Source organism: Bos mutus, chromosome 28, assembly GCF_027580195.1.
Source record: "Bos mutus isolate GX-2022 chromosome 28, NWIPB_WYAK_1.1, whole genome shotgun sequence".
Classification (NCBI taxonomy): domain Eukaryota; kingdom Metazoa; phylum Chordata; class Mammalia; order Artiodactyla; family Bovidae; genus Bos; species Bos mutus.
The window spans coordinates 18,311,871-18,332,406 of NC_091644.1; the positions used below are offsets into that span (position 1 = coordinate 18,311,871).

At 51.5% G+C, this 20,536-nt stretch overlaps 1 protein-coding gene across 2 annotated transcripts in view; it reads right to left on the minus strand.

Moving 5' to 3' along the window:
- Positions 1-16,542, minus strand: part of UNC5B (unc-5 netrin receptor B) — an 88,321-nt gene extending 71,779 nt beyond the window's left edge. For both annotated transcript variants that reach the window (XM_005909929.3, XM_005909928.2), the window contains exon 1: positions 15,985-16,542. In XM_005909929.3, the coding sequence (XP_005909991.1) occupies positions 15,985-16,063 (79 nt within the window). In that variant the 5' untranslated portion in view covers positions 16,064-16,542. The remainder of the gene's footprint in view (positions 1-15,984) is intronic.
- Between the last annotated feature and the right edge of the window lie 3,994 nt (positions 16,543-20,536).

The following is a 20,536-nucleotide window of genomic DNA, read 5'->3' on the forward strand; positions in this document are numbered from 1 at the left end:
CCAGGCTTCCCTGTCCATCACCATCTCCTGGAGCTTGCTCAAACTCAGGTCCATCGAGTCGGTGATGCCATCCAACTATCTCATCCTCTGTCATCCCCTTTTCCTCCTGCCTTCAATCTTTAAGAACTAAATAGCCCATTGGGTTCAAATTGGCCAATATGGGCACAAGAGCAGGCCCAAGAGCAGGAGGGAGGCCGGGGGGCCCAGAGGGCCTGAAACACACGTGATGGGCAGTGGAGAGTATGTGGATGGGACCCTCACAGGTAAAGGAAACAACAAATTAAGCAACCACCTCCGCATCTTCCACAGCTCTGAATGGAGGTGTACAGTACAGAATGGAGTGTGTGTGCGTGCACAGGTATGTCACAAGGGACTGGAAAGGAGGATCTAATACCCACCTGAGCCCCAAGGAGCAAGGTACAGAGCCTTATGTAAGTAGATAATAAATAACATATTCCATATTATGCAAAGCCCTTTGCATACATGAATAATTATGATGTTGGTCCCACCTCCTGCCTGTGTAGCCAATGGTGTAGGATTCATTATCCCCCATTCAGTAGAAGAGGAAAGTGAGTCCCAGGAGGCTGCAGGACCACATGGATCCAGGAGTCACAATTCAGGTGACTTCTGGGTCCTGCCCCTCTCCTCTCTATCTTCCTCGAGAACAGCACAGGAAATCTGTCTCCCCACGCAGGGATCACTGCCCAGACCAGTGATTTAAGCAGACCAGAACTGGGCATTTGATGAGCAAACAGAACGTTGTCAAGAAGCCATGAAAAAAGGAGGAGAAAAGAGGTCTGGAGAAAAGAGGTCTGGGGAAAAGAGGTCTGGGTCCAGCCTGGTCTTATACCTACTTCTTTCTTACATGAAAGGTAGCGGCCTTTAGATACTATTTTGTGGTTTGCTTCTTTTACTTGTCAGTATGTCCTAGGAATCTCACCATCTCAGTTCTTAGAGAGTTTTAGGGTCACTTTTCACAGCCGCATAGTACTCCAACGTGTGGTTGTATCATAGTTTATTCAGCTCCTCTACCAGCGTGTTCAGGTTACTTCTAATATTTTGGAATTACAAATAATGCTGTAATCATTCACCACGAGCATAAGTATTTTTATATTGATAAAAGTGTACTTTAAGGGTAGATTTCTAGAAGTAGGACTGTTCGGCCTATATAATAAAGCATATATGAAGTTTGTCAAGTATTGCTATATTAGCTCTCCAAAGGACTGTACCAATTTGCATTTCCAACAGCAGTGTCTGAAAGTGCCTGTTCCCCACTGCCTCCCCAGTGGAATGTTTGGTCACAATTTTTAATTTTTTCTAGTCTTGTAAGAAGTGGTATCTCAGAGTTGTTTTAATTTGCTTCTAAATATGAATGAGTTGTAACATCTTTTTTCATGTGTTTGAGTGTCACTGTTAATATCTTATTTTGTGAATTATTTGTTCATGTCTTTTCCCACTTTAAAAAAAAATTATTTTTATTTATTTTTATTGCCCCTGGTCTTAGTTGTGGGATCTTTAGTTGTAGAATGTGGGATCTAGTTCCCTGACCATGGATCAAACCTGCGCCCCCCAATGTTGGGAGTCAGCCACTGCAATACCAGGGAAGTCCCCTTTTCCTACTTTATAATCAAGTTTTTTGGTCCTCAATATTTAAGAGTGTTTTAATGTATTAGGGATATTAGTCTTTTGTCTGTGGCATATATTATGGACATTTCCTCCTCATTTGTCAAATATTTGTATTTGACTTTCCTTAGTACTCTTGCCTGGAAAATCCCATGGGCGGAGGAGCCTGGTAGGCTGCAGTCCATGGGGTCACGAAGAGTCGGACACGACTGAGCGACTTGACTTTCACTTTTCACTTTCATGCATTGGAGAAGGAAATGGCAACCCACTCCAGTGTTCTTGCCTGGAGAATCCCAGGGATGGGGGAGCCTGTTGGGCTGCCATCTATGGGGTCACACAGAGTCAGACACGACTGAAGCGACTTAGCAGCAGCAGCAGCAGGGTGCTTTATTGTAAATTTTTTAAAAATTTTATATAATAAAAATTAGCAAGTTTTAATTTTATTGTCTCTGGATTTTGAGTCATAGAAAGCCTTCCCCTACCCCAACACTGGGCTTCCCGGGTGGTTCAGTGGTAAAGAATCTGCCTGCCAACACAGGATATGCAGTTTCAACCCCTGGGTGGGGAAAATCCCTGGAGGAGAGCGTGGCAACCCATTCCAGTATTCTTGCCTGGAGAATCCCCATGGGCAGAGGAGCCTGGCAGGCTACAGTCCATAGGGTCAAAAAGAGTCAGACACAACTGAGCATGCGCACATCCATACACCCCAACATTAAAGAGAATTCACCTGAGTTTCCATCTAGTACTACCTGTATGATACCTCTGTTTACATTTAGATTCCTAATCCATTTAAAGTTTGTTTTTCTGTTTGGTGTAAAATATGAATCAAAGATTATCATTTTCTAAATGGCAACTCAGTTGTCCAAGCAGCATTTATTTAAAAGTCTGTCTTTAGCCCAGTGACTGGGATGTCACCTCTGTATATACTATATTTTCATATGCATACGGGTCTAATTTTGGGCTTTCTCTTATTTTCGACTGGTTTATCTGCCAATTCAGGCAACCAGTTTCACATTATTTTAATTACACAGGGATTATAGTATGTTTTAATATCAGTAGGGATAGTTTTACTTCTTTATCCATTCTTGGGCCTCTAATTGATCTCTCTTGTTTAATTACATTGGCTAATACTTATAGCAGTGTTGGATGTAAGAAAAATGGTGGGTGTCCATGTTTTATACTGATCTTAATCGAAATGGTTTTAGTGTTTTCTCATTAAACAAGATACTGGCTTTAGGATCAGGATATATATATATGGATCTTCCCTGGTGGCTCAGTGGTAAAGAATCCACCCGCAATGCAGGAGACATGGGTTCGATCCCTGGGTGGGGAAGATCCCCTAGAGAAGGGAATAGCAACCTACTCCAGTATTCTTGCCTGGGAAATCCCATGGACAGAAGCCTGGCAGGCCACAGTACATGAGGCTGCAAAAGAGTAGGACACAACTTAGCTAAACAACAGCAACATATCAGTATATATTATACTAAAAACTATTCTTTCTTTCATTCCGATTTTCTTGAATATTTATATCATGAATAAGTGTTGAATTTTGTCCAAGGCATTTTCAGCATTTATAGATATAATCACATGATTTTGTTTCCTTAGATTCATTAATATGGTATACGATACTAATTTGGCACATGTTATTAATATTAATGGATTAGTCTTGAATCAACTTTGCTCTTCTAGAATAAAAAAGATTTAGTCATTATATATCATTTTCTTCAAAAAGGCTGGAATTGGATACCAATGACGACAGCTATCACTTATTGAACGCTTTCTCTGTCCTCTACATGCATTATTGTCTGATTTGATCCTCAGGATATTGATGTGAACCCATTTATCATTCAGTGATAAGTGAACAAATTGCTTTATCATTCCCATTTCATAGATGAGGAAACTGGGCCAACATTGGTGAAGCTGCCTTACCAACATCACACAGCTAGCAAATAAGAGAGACAGGATTGAATTTTGGGTCTCAGTGATTACAAAGGCCATAGCAATACATGGGTAGCATTATTTAGCTGTTATTTAGATACAATTAAAATGCTTAATATTTGATAAGGTGTTAGAAGAGGAACACCTCTGTAGGAACTGGGGGGAGGGTCTGCCCCTACTTTCCTGAACCCTGAGCTGCCCTCCTCAGTCTATTCCGCCTGAGCTCAGCAGAGGAAAGATGTGAGAGGCTGTGAGGACCGCTCCCGCAGGCTGCCCCCAGGCCAGGCGGCAGCCCTCAAGGACTGCCTCGTCCCCTTCCAATCTCAGCCTGGCTCAGTCCCAGCATTTACGTCTCAGGCTCTGGACAGTGTGGAAACAACTCGGAGAATGAAGACGGGTCCAGGAAGGTGTGGGCTATGAGGGAACAAAGTGTAGGGAAGAAAACTAACCTCCACTCTCTGCTGGTCCTGCCTGCCCTGTTTTCTAAGAACAGGCAGTCAGCCGAGGGATTATGTAACTTCTGGTGGGCATGGCAGATGGCATGCTGGCTCGGACACATCAAACCCAGCACTGACACTAACCTTCCCTGACGTGGAACCCCAGCCTCCCCTTCTCTGGGGTGTGGAGCAGAAAGGGATGGGAAGCGACCCAAACTCTTGTCATCCAGCTCAATAGCCAGGGCCAGCCAGGCCACAGGGAGAAGCCAGGGCCCACCCGCAGCGGGAGGTTCCAGCCAGGGAAGTGGAAACACGGGCCCTCTCCTACCTGCCCCACAGTGAGCAGCTCCCGGGACGTACTGCACAGCCCCTGGGGATAGACCTTGCTGTGTGGGCCTCCTTCCTACTCAGATCAGCAACCCCTGGGGTTTGGAGAAGTTTCCAAAGCACCTGTCCAAGCATTTTCTCCCTGAGCCCTGCCTGCATTCGGCTTCTTTTATTCCTTTTGCTGATGGGTAAACTGAGGCTCAGAGTGGGCGAGTGATTGGGACAGAGTTGGTCTCAGGGCTGTAGCTTCCAGACTCCTAGTCCAGTGCTCTTTCCAAATGCATATGACAATGCAGGCTTCCCCTCTTGATGTAACCCCCAGGCAGATCATCAGGTCATCCTGTGGGCCATCCTGAACCTTAAGTCTAATACTTGGTGTGTCAATAGGGTAATATTGGAAAGAAAGGAGGAGTGTAATCAGTGGTTTGCAGATTGCTTTCCTCCCAGGTAGAAACAAAAAGGAGCTGACCTTTACTGACCATGCCCCATCTCATTTCATCCCCACAACAACAACCAATCAGGCCCCGATTCACAGTGAGGCGATGCAGGCTCGGGGAGTTATAGTTAGCTGTCGGAGCCAGGACTTGAACTCAGTTTACTGATTCTAGGGCAGACCACTGGTCTGGATGAAGAAGATGGACAGATGAAGACACTGAGGCCCAGAGAGGGAATGGAATTAGCTCAATGACACACAGCAGATTAGCTGCATGGCTAGGATTAGATCCTGATCCTCAACTGTGAGTTCTTTTTGTATGTATGCGTCTGTACAGAGCCGGGTGCACCAGCAGGAAAAAGTGGGGCCAGATCAGATGTGTGGATCAGCTCTGGCTATCTCGTGCTGCCAGGCAGGAGTTCCAGATCAGTGTTGGGGACTCCTGGCAAGAGCCAGCAGGTGCCCAGCTGTGAGGGTGGCAGTGGGGCTCGGACTACTGCTGCCTCGGCTAAGCGCCTGGGGGTATTTAATCTCCCAGGGATGCTCTCTGAATGTTAACATTGGATGTAGTGCTGGGGGAGCCTGCCTTAGCCAGACTCTGCAGCCAAAACTGCTCCCCTGCATCAAACCCAGCTCCTGCCAAGATGCTGGTGGCAGCTGTTCTGGAGGGCTGAGGTCTTTGGGCAGACCCTGCCAACAAACTTTCAGATATACTGTCTCAGCCCTTGCCTACTCCCAGGTCTCAGGACCAGTGTATCTGGAATGGACATTGTCTTGAGCCGCTAGACAGCAGGGTAGAGGGGACTGATCAATGGGTTTGGGGCTGCAAACTGGAAACAAACATCTTCAAAGGCCCTGGACCAGCTAGATGGGCCTCGTGAAGGCCACCTTGCAGGTAAGTACAGCGTTCACCTGCCAGTCTGCTTCCTCTGAGCACAGGCACAAAGGGCACGCGACTGCAGTCCTTGATCAGTTCTTTGTGGCTCCACTGGATTTCATGAATAAATTCTTTCCTACCTCAGGGTTCTGACTGATGAAGACTTGGCTCTGATTTCCATGGTACCCCATGCACAGTACGTGGTCAAAGATGGAAAGCAGGAGAAAATGAAGGGAGAGAAGCAGGCAAAGCGGGGGTGGGGTGGGGGCTATAAGCCAAGCAGTGAGACTCTTCTAAAACAGGAGCAAGTCCAACGTGTGGCGGGGAGTGAGCCACAGCAACCTCCTGAGCGAAGAAGGCCTGCACGAATTCCTCCTTCATCTGCCCTGCAAGTGTTTATCAAGCTCTCTCTTTGCGCCTGGGATGGTGCTGTGTACCAGGGACATGTGACTGAGCAAAATCAGCCAAATCATACCCAGTCTCCCTAGGCATGGAGTGTCACAGCTGCTCTCCCATCACATCGTTGTTTCAACCTCAGCCTGCCTCCACTCACTGACCCTGCCTCCTCACCCCCAGGCCCCTGGCTTGAATGACAAGGAAAACGAAGGGTGGGAAGCTGCTCCATAAGGCATTCCGCACTCTACCCCATGTCACACCTGAGTCCCGTCTCTGAGTCTCACTCTGTCCTGCAGAGTGTCACAGAATGAGCAAAGGTGGGATGGGGAGGGAGCCAGGAACAGCATTCCTAGAACCCCCGCTCAACTTCTTTTAAGCTCTTCATCCTCCATGGGTGCCCAGGCCCAGGCTGGGCAGGCGGGCGCCTCTGATCGCATTACAGAGCTGCCTGCCTTCAGCTCCGTCTCCTGATGCCAGTAATGCCTCTAGACGCTACTCAAGGCCTCTGGGGGTTGCAGGCTCCTGGGTGATCTCAGCAGAAGATGTTCCTCCCAGACCTTAGGGATATCTCTTGATATCCACCAGGCCTAGGTAGGTCTCAGGGACAGAAAAGGCAGCCTCCTCCTTCTTGCCCCTCTCCCTGACTCTCTGGCCTACCAGGAAGCTGCCACCAGGAACTCTCTGACCCCTGCTTTCCTGCCCAGAGATGTACAGGGAGAGAAGCAGGGCCCAGGCCCAGCCAGGGGGCGACCAGACTGGGGGCGGGCGGCAGGGGGGAGGCAAGCAGGATGGAGGCCATGGGAAATCAATGGAACCTGCTCTGTGCCAGGGCCACATGTCTAGCTCACATCACATCACCATCCCGGGAAGGCAGGGGGGTCATCCCCACCCCACAGATGGGGATACTAGGGTACACGGAGGTTCAGCCACACAGCCCTGCCACTCAGTAAGAGTCAAATCCTTCTAATTCCAAAGCCTTGGCTCTTTCCACCAGGAAGGGACCCCTGGCTCCCGAAGTCTTGTTTTATCAGATGATCAGATGGCTGAATTCAAAATCCATTTCATGGGTGAATATGTCAGACGTTCCCACCCCACGCTTTAATATACACACCCTGTACCAAGAATGCCCTTTTTGTTCACCTGAGCTCTGCTTATCCTTCAAGGCCAGTTAAGTACCACCCTTCCCTCCTCCAGGAAGCCTTCCTTAACCAACCACCTGGATCCACAAGAGCCTTCTCTCAACACCTGAAGGACTTCCTGTTGTATCACTCGATACTTGGCACCAACAGCAATGAGGAGGAGGAGGACTGAGTGTTATTGAGTGCTTTAGAATGTGCAGAGCACTTGCATACATCATTTCATTCATCCCCACAAGGATCTGATGAGGTTGGCACTGTTACCACTCCTCCTTTACAAATGAAGAAACTCAAGCTCAGAGAGGGTAGGTAACTTGCTCCAGGATACACAGCCAAATGCCAGAATAGCCAGGATGTGAACCCAAGGAGTCTGACTGCACAGCCCACCCTCTAAACATCATGCCAGACCCCACTCCAGCACCACAAGCCTGGCACATGACTCACGATTCAGGAAGCAACACAAATCAATCCAAGGGTCAGGCCAGTGCTTTGCCCACCTCTGACCCAGTACCTCCTCCTATCAAATGAACGTCCATGTGTACCAAGTTTTAGGGCTGAGTGTATTTGTGTTCCAATGCCTGGTGTGGGGACAGGATTCTTAATCCCCCAATCCTGAGTTCAACGACACTCCACCCCTGGAAATGAAACAGTGAGTGGGATGGCCAGATCTGGACAGTGTCTGCCTACCGCACCCCACACAGGGCCTCCCTGAGCCTTGGTGGGGGTGGCAGGGTCGGGGGAGCAAGTACCTCTTTGTTCATATGCCCAGGGTGCCTTTGCCAGTGGGGGCCTTCTCTGCCTCCCCAGCCCTGCTTAGCATCTGGGGTTCTCCATCTATGAGGCAGGAGATGCTTATGAAACAGGAAAAAGGGACTGAGGTCCCAGAGGGTGATTTATAGCTTGAGAGAGAGAGAGACCCAGGGTGCATAATGCTCACAAGGGCATTCCAGTCAATATATTGACTTTCGAGAGGGGCCTCTGTAAACACAGTGGTTCTGGGCCTTGGTTACCTCTGTCTCTTGCTGGGGCCTCTTCAGATGAAACCAGATCAAAAATCCTAGAGCCCTTAAGGATGGCTCATCCTTCCACCTTTCCCGCATCCTGAGTTTACAGAGAGGACCCAGAGAAGGAAATCACTTGCCTAAGGTCACACAGCAGAGAAAGAGCAAAAGCCAGAACCTCCCAACTCCCAGGGCAGGAGTTGCCCAGGTTCAGGCCCTGAACCTCCTGGCCTTCTGGAGGGGGTCGTCTCTGGCATCGCAGGGCTGTGCCTGAGTGCTCCCTGAGCTCATTGTGTGCCAGGCCCTGGACTAAGTGGTTTATCATATATGAGGTCATGTGAGCCCCAAAACAACCCTGTGAGGACAAAACTATCATTACCCCCATTTTATAGGTGAGGAAACTGAAGCAAAGAAGAGTTCCGTGAGCTGCCCAAGGCCATAGGGTTAGTAAATGGCAATGCTGGCAATATTAATCTACTCAGAACCTCAGTTGGCCACACCATGAACCTGCAACTGAGGTCCTGAGGGTCCTCTGTGACGAGAAGGGTTGGAGGGGCTGGGGGTTCCTAGAGGTGTTGACAGTTGAGCTTGTCCTCGCTAGCTAGCTCGTGGCAGTAGCTGGGCTGAGGATTCTGTCCTTCGCTTGTACTCCACTCTGTGTTCTCTGGTGGGGGCCTGGCAGAAGGCAACACAGTATACCTTCCCACACCTCCATCCCCAGCAGAATCCCTATCATTGCTTAAAAAGTGTTTTCTGGGCTCACTCCATCTTCAAGAACCACAGAGAGCGAATCAAAGAATAAGAAATCTTTTCCTCTCAAGTGCCAGCCCCAAGCTGCAACTCCTCAGAGGTAGTTGAGAAAGGCACCACCCCTTCAGCTGAACCTGGGAGGGCCAGGATGGAAATATGGCTGAAAGCTGGCCCACCAAGGACTGGTGTCCACACAGGATGGAGCCCTTGCAGATGCTGGCAGGGCCAACTTCTCAAGATTTGGAGAAGTCTCAGGTGGGCACCCCTGTCCCCATCTTGTCTCCTCTTCAGCAATGCTCTTAGAAAGACCCAAAAAAGAGAGTCAAGGTCTGGCTCGCATCACCCTCTCCAGGAAGCCCCAAGGCTCTCTTCCCTGAATAGACAGTTGACCCTTGAACAACTCGGCCTTGAACTGTGTGGGTCCACGTAAAAGTAGATATTTTTTCAATGAACTTTGTACCCATATTTTCATTTTATAGATGTTTAAGCTTGGGGACGAGTTTATGTTTGATTAGAGATTACAATATGGCACCCCACTCTAGTACTCTTGCCTGGAAAATCCCATGGGCTGAGGAGCCTGGTAGGCAGCAATCCATGGGGTCCCGAAGAGTCAGACACGACTGAGCGACTTCACTTTCACTTTTCACTTTCATGTATTGGAGAAGAAAATGGCAACCCACTCTGGTGTTCTTGCCTGGAGAATCCCAGGGACGGGGGAGCCTGGTGGGCTGCAGGCTATGGGGTCGCACAGAGTCGGACACGACTGAAGCGACTTAGCAGTAGCAGAGATTACAATATGTGGAATCAAAAGAACTGTTTTGAGTCCTGATTCTATCCAAACCATTTCAGCTTCCTGCTCTTGGGTGAGTCATTTGTCAATTTCTTTATTTTTAAGGCTGATGTAGCAAAGATATTTTCAACTGCTGGGGAGTCAGCGCCCCTGACCCCCACATTATTCAAAGGTCAGCTGCAGTGTCATTGGTCTCATTTGCCACAGAGGCTGCTGGAATGTCACTTACCAATCTTTGGAGTGGACATCAGCATCCCTCACACACGGTAACCACCTTGAGGGCTGGGGCCAGGGCTGCTCTGGTTCTGAGCCAGGTCAGAAGTGCGCATCCTAAGTGGCACCCACCTCCCCAGTGGCGTTCTTACAAGGACCAACTGAGGTCTTACATATGAGAGGGTTGTATAATCTGTTAAACAATAAGTTTATCTGTGGGACTATGATTTTCCTAAAGGTCTCTCTAGTCTACAACAGCACACCTTACCCTAGAGTTAAGGACGGCAGGGGAGCCCTGTGTGACCAAGGAAATGAGGAACAGTGGAGTCCAGGGCTCATGTATGTGTCTCTGTGTCTGCATCCTCTTTTACATCCACGGAGAGTCCCAGGCCCAGCCATGCCTGCCCATGTTGCTCTCCATGGGCGATGCCACTCACCCGAGCTCAGCTTGCTTCTTCCGTGGCAAATTCCCGAGGACCCCACTTCTCCTGGAGGGCTGAAGCAGGAACCTGACCCAGAGCAGAGAGCAGATCTTCAAACCACAGGACCTGCCACTGTTTTAGGAAAGCAGACTGCAGGGGACCCCAGGACTCGGACTCCTGTCCTCCTGGGGGGAGTCACCCAAGCTCCTGGTCTAGCTAGCTATAGGGCCTGTCTGTGGCCAATCCGTTCCACCTGCCCTCAAGTGAGGGAGCTTCTTGCCCTTCCAACTCCACAACCTGGCATGCAGACCAAATGGATCAAATCTCACTCACCTGGGTGAGTCCCACCTCCTAAGAACACCGGAGCTTCCCTAGTATGGTGGTGACTCACTGTCCCCATGCTACACACACCTGTTTACACACAAACACACCACAGGGGCACCCACTTGCATTACCCACCCCAACCCAAACACATGCACCGCCATCCCCTATGCAAAAGGCACAACTCAAGACACGCCCCCTATCCCTCCTGCACACTTCACCCTATACATACCTAGCACCACACCTACCCTCACCTCCCCTGCACACTCCCACCTCCGCCCACCTCCTTCATACACATTCTCACCCCCACCCCGCCCCGCTCTTCCACGCACACTTTCACACCACAGCCTGCCTTTCTCGAAAAGAGCCGCGCAGCAGCAGGCGGGGAAGCTGTGAGGCGCTGGGGTCAGCCAGTTCTCGGAGGTGAGAAGGCAGCTCCGCGAACTCACTCCTTAACCGTGGCCCGAGAGCTGCCCCGGCTCCTCGGCAGGGGACGGGGTAGAGGGGGCTGGTGAGGGGGCCGAGGAGGACCAGGGGGAAGCAGGAGAGGAAGCGAAGGGGGAGCGGTGGGTGTCGGTGCCGAGATACGTGCGACCCCCAGGTACCCGCGAACTGAATCAGCCCCGCCAGCGCCAGCCTCGGAGATGCTATCCGGGCCGCTTTGTCCGCAAGGGTAAATTCGCGAGCGTCCAGCAACCCAGGGCTTCGGAAGATAAAGAAGAGGGAACAAAGCGGGTAGGGTCGAGGGAGCGAGGAGGTGGCTGATTTATGCCTTCACTTCAGCAAATGTTTTCGCTGCCATTAGCCTCGCCGAAGTGGAGGGTCGGAGAGACAGAGGCGCGGCAAGGACTCGCCTGCCCTGAGGGGGCGCAGTGACTGGAGCTGTTGCTGCTGGCCGCCGGCGTTCGAATCCTGCGCAATCCAGCCGCCCGCCCAACTCCCAACGGGAAGCCAGGCTTCTCTCAAAAAACACAGAGGAGGGGCTCACCTGGCCCTCGGTCACCTGGTCAGGTTGGGGATAAACTCCCCAAGCTCCAGCGGCACCCGGCTGAGCGCAGGCCCATGGTGGGGCAGGAGGTGGCGCCCCATCCCCAACTTCAGGACCAAATCAAAAGGAGGACACACGTTCCCTCCACCCACCTGAAACTGCCCTTCCTCATATTATCCTAATTACGATATTTTAAGTTTTCCTTAAAAAAAGGAAAGTAACAGAAAAGCACAGAACACACTTGTTTGGTTTCATTTTGCCTTCACAGCTTTAAACAGATCCCATTTGTGGAAGCTGTTTAGGAAACTGGGGAGGAGGAGGAAGAGGCCAAAAGCGCCAGCCCTGGTCTTAGTGTCTGAATCCTTCTCTCCCTGCCTTGAGAGTAGTTTCTCCCTACAACCAACCCCACAGGCAACCCCTAAATCCCAGCCTATGATCCCTGCTCCTTAACCCTTCCCTCCAGGCCTCAGGGGGCTCCAAGATAGTTCCTTGCTACCCTGATCCCAGCCATAAGGTTCAAATGACCATATGTTTGGCCAGCAGGCCCGGGAGGAGGCTCCAGGATGGGCCATTCAGAAATACCAACCAAGCACTTGGAATGTAAGAAATCCACCTCCCCTTCAGCCTCATCGCCAAAGTCCAAACCCTCCTTAGAAGATACTGCAGGTAAGGAAGTCGTAGGCAGACCCGAGCGCCTGCTCTGCCAGCCAGGAACAGGTCACAGGACCTCAGTCCAGGGAAAATTCAACAACAAAACGGGTGCAGGAGATGAGCCCCTAAAGCTTCAAAATAAAAATGTAAACACCTATTTCACCTCCAGCTATACAAATGAGTGTCCAACGCCTTGTGACCCCATGGACTGTAGCCTGCCAGGCTCCTCTGTCCATGGGATTTTCCAGGCAAGGATACTGGAGTAGGTTGCCATTTCCTTCTCCAAGGGATCTTTCCCACCCAGGGATCGAACCCTCTGCTCCTGAATTGCAGACAGATTCTTTACCATTGAGCCATCAGGGAAGCCTCCATACACATCAGTACAGAGCTTTAAAATGCTAACATGTAGTCCTGCAGACCAAGGGAGCCTGGATTGTGATTTTTCTCATGGGGCTCTTACTGAGAGGATCAGTGTTGGAAGACCAGGGATGAAGCTACTTTTGGGCACTTGCTGGTCTCAGGGTCTCACCTTAACTTTTGGCCCAGCCCTGTTCCACCTCTCCCAGCTCCATGCTCCCTGCAAGTTTTGCCCCTGCAAGTCCCAGTCCAACTCAGTTACCAAACCAACTCCATCTTTAGCTGCCTGCCTTAGCCAGGCCTTGATTTTAAAATCTCAATCCCAGACCCATGCGGACAGTCTGCAGCCCAAGTGGAATAAAGGAGCCCTGACAAGAAGGAGGTTTATGAGGCCTGAGTGCAAATCTCAGATCTCTCCCTGAGTCCCAGTGTAGTCCTGGGCAGGTCAGGGCCCGTCCCAAAGCTTCAGCAGTTAAATAAGTGGATTGGAAGAGAGGGGAATTAATTTGTCCTATGGAATTCCCAGTTTGTGGGGTGGGGAGAGAAATTACATACAGAACTCCTCCCCTGCAGTGGTACTCTCACTTTAATGAGAAAAAGAATTAAGACACTCTTGATTTTCCATTTGTTTAAGTGAACTTGGCATTTAGTACAGTGTACAGGAAGACAAGGACAGGCCACCACCAACACACACACACAGAGCAAAAACACTAGGAAAACTCCAATTTTAACCGCACCTTAAAAAGAAGCGTTATCATGACACCTTGGTTCCTTCTCAGCCATCCCAGCCACAGGCCAAGGAAAGGCTCATTAATAGCTCTAGGAAAGGCTGAGGGATAGGTTGGAGGAGATTCCCAGGGCTAACCTCAGCTTTTAAAGTGTCCACTCTGGCCAGTCACTTGCTGACATCTCCTTCTAAGAGTCTGGAGCTTATGGTTCTGGGTTTGATTTCTCCACCATCAAATTTTATGGCTTAAAAAAAATTCTCAGTGCTGTAAAGGGAACTCATTTCCAGATCCACTGGGAATAGGAGTAGGGGAAAGGACAGAGAGGTGCCTGCCCATTCAGGAGAGCTTGGAGACGCCCAAGAAAGACCGTGGATGGGACCGTAAGCAGAAATTCAAAGTGGACTGAATCAGCCTGGCCATTGAACAGGAGCCTTGGATACAATCTGCAATCTGTGGTCAAGAGAAGGTAAGATTTGAGGAAACACAACATCTTGGCCCTTTTTTCCCCCATCTGTGCAGTGGAGCTCATGGGGGATCGCTGGGAAGACCTAATGAATATTCTGAAAGTTGCTCTGTACATTAGAGTACAAGGGCTGTGTAGGAGGAAGGGGCATGTTCTCTGTCTTAAAGGCAGGCTTCTAAGGGCAAAAAGCAGGCTGATCCCACCGGCTGGCCCCTCTCCAGGCTGGTGGGCAGGCAACCCCTGCTGCGCTAAGTAATGAGCACAATTCCAACGCCAGTTCTACTCTGCTAGTGAGAAATCAAAGCCCAGTATTAGAGGCCATTTCTGGCTGGGCACCGATCGTGCCCAAATCCATCAAAGCCCTGGGCCTGGGGTTTCTTTTGGGGAAGGTGGAGGCCGGATGCTTTGTTAAGCAGGCAAGGCGGACCACCCCCAGCCTCCCAAGGGAGCCTACTCTGCAGCTCTGGAGAACTCCAGGCCAATCAGTCTTGTCTTTCTCCTGCCTACCCAGCCCCCCACCCTCAGTAATCTCGGTATTTATTCCTTATATCCTTGCCCTGCTGGTCAAAGACAGCTTCCCAAGACCCAATCCTGCCCGTGTGCCATTTACAGAGACTTCACCAAACCCTTCAATCACGTCCCCTCAGACACCCCAAAACCAGAAACCAACACCCCAGCCCAGCACCTCCCACATCCAACTGCCACTCTTTAAAACAAAGTTGGTCATTCAGCAGCCTGCCCCCTCCCCCATCATTACCTTCCAACTTCAAAACACTGCTTTAAATACCAGAGTCTGCCCAAATCATAATTAACGTGGATCAAATGATTGTGTCGTAACTTTACAACATAGGGCTAGGGGAAAAAAGGGGGGGGGGGATGTGCTAAAACCAAGTCCTCACTTGGGCCTGGGCCGTGGGAATCATTAATTCCGGAGTGAAGAATCTTTGACTGCAAGTTGCGGGGGCGGGGAGGCGGGGGTGGGAAGGTCGCGGGGCGGGGGCGGGGGGGGGGGGCAGGAGGACGGCGGACGTCAACACCTCAGCGGAAGGTGCGGGGGTGGGGGGGGGGGGGACGGCTGCGTCATCTGTCCACTTTCTGCACCAATTTTCCTGCCCCATTCTCAGCCTCAACTCAGAGGACTCTGCAGGATGCTGCCCTTCCCCACCCTACCTCGAAAGCCCGGTGCTTCGGTTCCGGAGAGAGAGCGAGAGAGGTGGATGGCTCCCGTGCGTCCACCCTGCTCCCCAGGAAGACTCAGCCCAGTCAGCCGCGCCGGACCCAGCTACAGACCAGCGAGACGTGTACACATCCACGGCGGAAGAGGCGGAATAGGAGCTTTAATTTTTAGTAGCCCACCGACTCCCTTAAAGCACCTTGGTGGGTCCAGAGTAGGAGCCTGGCGAGCGCACCCAGCCGACTCCCCAGACGGGGAGAATGTCAGTGATTGATTTAAAAAGAAACTAGGCAGATCGCTACGTACTCCTCTCCTCAACCACCAACACACAAAAAAAAAAAAATCTTCTAGACCCGCGAATCCCAAGATCTCGGGGAAAACTGTACGTGCAAGACTCAGCCCTATTCTCCTCGGTAACCAAACCGCTGCAAGCTGGCCTCATCCAGCTCGTGGAGCGGACCAGTGCTTCCCGTGCTCCCCAGGTTTCTCGCTCCCTCCTTCTAGTCTGCGGATTCCGGTCGGTGCCGCGCTAGGAGCTTGGGCGAGCAGGGACCTGGACTAGGAAGTTGCCAGCGAACCGGGAGCGAGCGCACACCTGGCCTGTGCAGCGACTGGGGTTTTTTTTTTTTTTACCAGCCGCTGCCAAGCACGCGCGGAACTCGGGGTCTCGTGGAGACCGGTCCTCCAGGAGGCGCACACCCCGACTCGGATACCATTCCAGGGAAAAGAAGCGACCGACCCCTCCTTTCCAAGTAGGAGCTAGAGGGCCTGCGCACCCCGCGCGAGATGGCTGCACCAATCGCCCACTTTGGTGGGGCAGAGAAATCTACCTTCGAACTTGGGCGCCCTTGCCTCTTTCCCTGCGCGCACTAACAGAGCGATGGACCACCTCAACTTCCGGGCAGAGTGAGGCGCCAGGGTTCCCTTGCCCCACTCCCCCATGCCCGATAGCTCCCTACCTGCTTGGCTCAGCCTCAGATCCCAGCAGAGCAGCAGCGCCAGCAGCAGCGCACCCCGCGCTCCGCTCCGGGCCCACATGCTCCCTCGGCCCGGCTCGGGCGCCTCTCCCCCGGGGCTCTCTCCCTGGCCCCAGCCTCGCCGCCGCCGTCTCCGCCGCCGCCGCCTCCTCCTCGCCGTCCTCCCCGGCGCCCGGTCGCGCCAGCTCGTGCCCTCCGTTGGGGCAGAGGCAGCCACGCTTCGCAGAGGGCTGCCGGGCGCTCGGAGCGCGGCGGGTGCCTGGCGTCCGCTCTCCAGTCAGGCTCCGGCGCGCCCCTCTCTGCACTCCCCCGGCTACGAGACTCGAGCGCTCTCCGGGTTCTCACGTCCTGGCTACGAAGTTGCACGACTGAAGGTTAGAGCGCTCAGCGGCGCTCGCAGCGGCTGACGCCGCGCGGTCCCAACCCCAGTAAGCGCCTTCCTGCGCCCAGTTGCTACCCGCGGCTCCGGCGTCTTCGCCGGCCCCAGCCTCCAGCCACGACGCCGAGCGCTGCCGCTCGCTCACCCTAGTGAGTCTTTGAGCTGAGGAGGACCAAGCACAGCCGGGGCGGGGCGGGGCCTTGGGTGGGCAGGGGCGGAGCCAGCGAGGGGCCTTTCGAGGGGGTGACCGACGGCTCCTTGGGCGCGGCCTCAGCGAAACTGGGGGCCCTTCAGGGAGGTCCTCGAGAGACGCTGGACCCGGAGCATTGGAAAACTCGGCCTCTGGATCGAAACTGGAAGCGGAGTCTGCCCAGTTTTCCTTTCCAGAAACTAAGGAAGTGTATTTTTGCACTTCCATTTGGCTTGGTTGTGTTAGCCTTCTCCTCTGATTAAACTCAGGACTCTGCCGTTTTTGGTTCCCTGATCTGTACTACTTAAAATCTATGTCCTCTACATGGGAAGGGGGTGGGGTGGGAGTTCTTTCCCAGAAAATGCTCCTTAAATGAGAAAAATCTCAATCCCTCAAGTCCCGGATTAAGTTGGAACTTACAGCTCTGTGAACTTGACTGTGGATCTGGATCATCCTGGTTAGCCCTACTTGTTGGCATGACCCTGGGCAAAACTGTTTGACCAGACCCGGCTGACCCTCCTGTAGCACCCAGCGCCTAGGATATTACCCCCATCCCAACTGACAATGGGGCACCAGGGAGCCATTTTTGGCTTGGTGTAAATTTGGGTTCTGCCCCTTGCCTGCTGTGTGACCTTGAACAAGTTACTTAACCATTCTGATACTTCATCATCTCCAAAATGGAGAAAAATGATAATACCAATTTTATAAGAGGGTGTAGAACTGTAGGGCTTCCCGGGTAGCCCTAGTGGTAAAGCACCCACTTGCCAATGTAGGAGACAAAAGAAACATGGGTTTGATCCCTGGGTCAGGAAGATCCCCTGGAGGAGGGCATGACAACCCACTCCAGTATTCTTGCCTGGAGAATCCCATGGACAGAGGAGCCTGGTGGGCTACAGTCCATAAGGGTCACAAAGAGTCGGACACACTGAAACGACATGGCATGGCACGGCAGAATTGAATTTTTAAAATATGTATGGAGGGAATTTCCTGGTAGTTCAGTGGTTAGGATTCTGTGCTTCCACTGCAGGGACATGGGTTCAATCCCTGGTCTGGATAAGACCCTACAAGCAGTGCAGCGTGCCTCCCAGGCCAAAGTACAGAAACTGCAGTACAAATGTCAATAATCTCTCCATCTTTCTTTCCAAGATCTCGCCTCTCAGTCAACCTGATTCCTGGTGGAAAATCCTGACCACCCAAGAGTGAGCTTTGGGGCATGAGGAGCCAGGTGGAGTTTGGGGGTTAGGCAGTATCTTGAGATTGAAACCCAGTGACACTAGAAGGGGTGGATCAGCTAATGCCTGCAAGGTCCTTCTATGGCCAGGCACCAGGTTAAGCTCTTCATATGCATCGCTTCAGTTAATGCTCACAAGTCTGGGAGGTCAGTACCATTTGTAATCTCATTTTACCTATGAAGAAATGGAGGCACAGAGACATGAAGGCATTTGCCCGAGATCACACAGCTTTGAGTGAATGAGTGGATGAGTCAAAGGGCAAGAGAGATAGGACTGGAAAGAAATGCTGAGCTGGGGATCCTCCACCCTCCTACCTCTTCTGGGGCTGGTGGGTGAGAAAGGACTGGCAGCCAGCAGGAATGCCCTTTCCTCTAGTCCTGGTCTGTTCACTACTTGGGGTTTTTCCAGAGCTGGGATCTGGAATCACTCCTCCAATACAGAGGCAGTGGCTGCTTCAAGAAGGGGTAAAGGAAGGCAGAGGGAGGTCCAGCCAGGCCAGTAGGGGGTAGGCTGGAATATGGTCAGTGCTCCCAGGATCAATTCCTAGATTAGCAGTGAAAGAACTTGGAGGCCAGAACTACAGGTTGGAAAGGGATTTTTTTGGGTGGGGGCAGGTAGAGAAGAAACAAGGGCCTGCCTCAGCTGTTTTCCCAGAGAACAGAGAAGGGCAGGACTGCCCAGGACTCCCGTCCATACAGACTGCCTCCACAGCTTGGGTCTGGAACATGTAAGGAAGGGGGTCGGTGGATCAGTTCACCTCCCCAGCCCTTCTTGGCCAGGCCCCCAGGATCAGAAGGGTGGGTATGGGGAAGTAGGACTCCCTGGGAAGAACTTAGGCCAACTAAGAAAGGCCCCCATGTGCAAAGACAGGTTGGTTATTTTTAGCTTGGCCCAGGCAAGGGCAGTAGGTGAGGGAGTCAATAGCTCTTCACACCCAGCCAGCCCCACCTAACCACAGAAGTACAAGCACACATACACACACCCACCCCTAGACAGTTACAGGCACACCTACAAAGATACACACACAAGCAAACATACAATGAAAATAATCAAGTGCAAAATGACCCAGAAACATCACAAAGGCACCCACCTGCAGAGAGGCCCACATACTTAAAACATAAGATTTTAAAAATCTTGTCACAGACACACACACAGGCGTGCAAATCCAAAAGTACAAATACATTCTTAGGCAGATGACACTAAAGACAAATAGATAGTTAGATACTTAACTTCCACCAGGCAACACATATAGGTACATGTACTGAGGCTCAGCATCTGACTGTCAACCCCTGGCACAGGCACAAGGTCAAGTACATTTTGCTAGATAACTCAGCGGGAACCTCAGTAGAGCCTTGGCAGGCAGGGACCACAGGACAGGCATGCTCTCTCTTAAGCAGAAGATCAATATGATATTGGACATTTTTCAAAAAAGTTCCAGTGCACAGGACTCCGCTGTTTAGACAGTAATTGCACCAGGCAGGCCCTTCTAGTCCTGGTGTCAAATTTCATGACTTTAATTCCTAACTGGAGGGAAGGGGTCTTGGAGATGGGGGTTGGGCAAGCAAAAGGAGAGCAGTCCATTCCTCTTATTCTGTTGATCCTCATCCCATTTCCCCTGATCCTAGAAATATGCCCATTGGAGGTCCTGGACCCTTCTTTGCTTCCAGGACTCCTGCATGGGGGTAGGAGACTTACCACATTGGGATTCCTCCATAACTCCTCTGTACCCGCTCCCCTGCCGTTCCAGTGTCTGGGAGAATGTCCCTTCCCCAGACACCTGCAGTTAAATAACCACTGGGGGTGTGGCTCCCCCCCCCACCCCGCCTGGGCATCTTCAAGTGCCAGCCCTCAACTGGGGGGCAGCAAAAAGACTTCAGAGGGAGTCACACTACCCTGAGCTCACACCTTTCCCCAGAATGGGTGAAGAATGGGTAAGGTCCTGGCCCTGGGATGACACATTGGAATATCTGGATTAACACCAGGGTGTTCCCAAACCCAGTGCCGTCAGACTCACAGTGAAGAGGTCTTGTTGTGAGTTAAGAAAGAGGGTGAGGGACTTCCCTGGTGGTCCAGTGGTTAAGACTCTATGCTTTCAGTGCATGGGGCCCGGGTTGGACCCCTGGTTGGGGAAATAAAATCCCACATGGCATGGCCAATAAATAAGTAAATAAATAAAAGAGGCTTGGAGGCCAGAGCCCCCTTTTCTTGCTCACCATGATATATCCAGCACCTCAGACTCCTGCATGTATATAAACATGCATAAATATTGGTTGAGTGGATGCATCAGTGAGGCTGGGGAAGGGTTACTGGTTAAAGGGCCCACAGCTTTGCCAGATGAGCCCTGGAAGGAGCCTCCCACCTCCCCTCCATTTCCTAGGGGGTTGTACAGGGCCTAAGGTTGGAGGTGGGACAGACATTGGGCAATGCAGTTGCTTTGAAATCGGTCTCAGAGCTAGTTTTGACCCTTAGCGGGGTCTGTAGTGCTTCCTTGGGTTACCCTCATTTATCCCAAATCAGGAGAGAGCATCAGAGACAGTTCTGGAATCTGGAGCTGAGCCGATGGATGAACACCAGACGGGGGGCTGCTCTTTTTACCTGCTGGGAGAACTGGGGTTGGCTGCTGAGCCTTTCCAAGCATCAGTTCCATCAGTTTTAAAATGGGAACAATAACTAGCTCGTGGGATTAAAAAGAATATACAGAAAGCCCCTAATCTGGCTGAATACACGCCACCT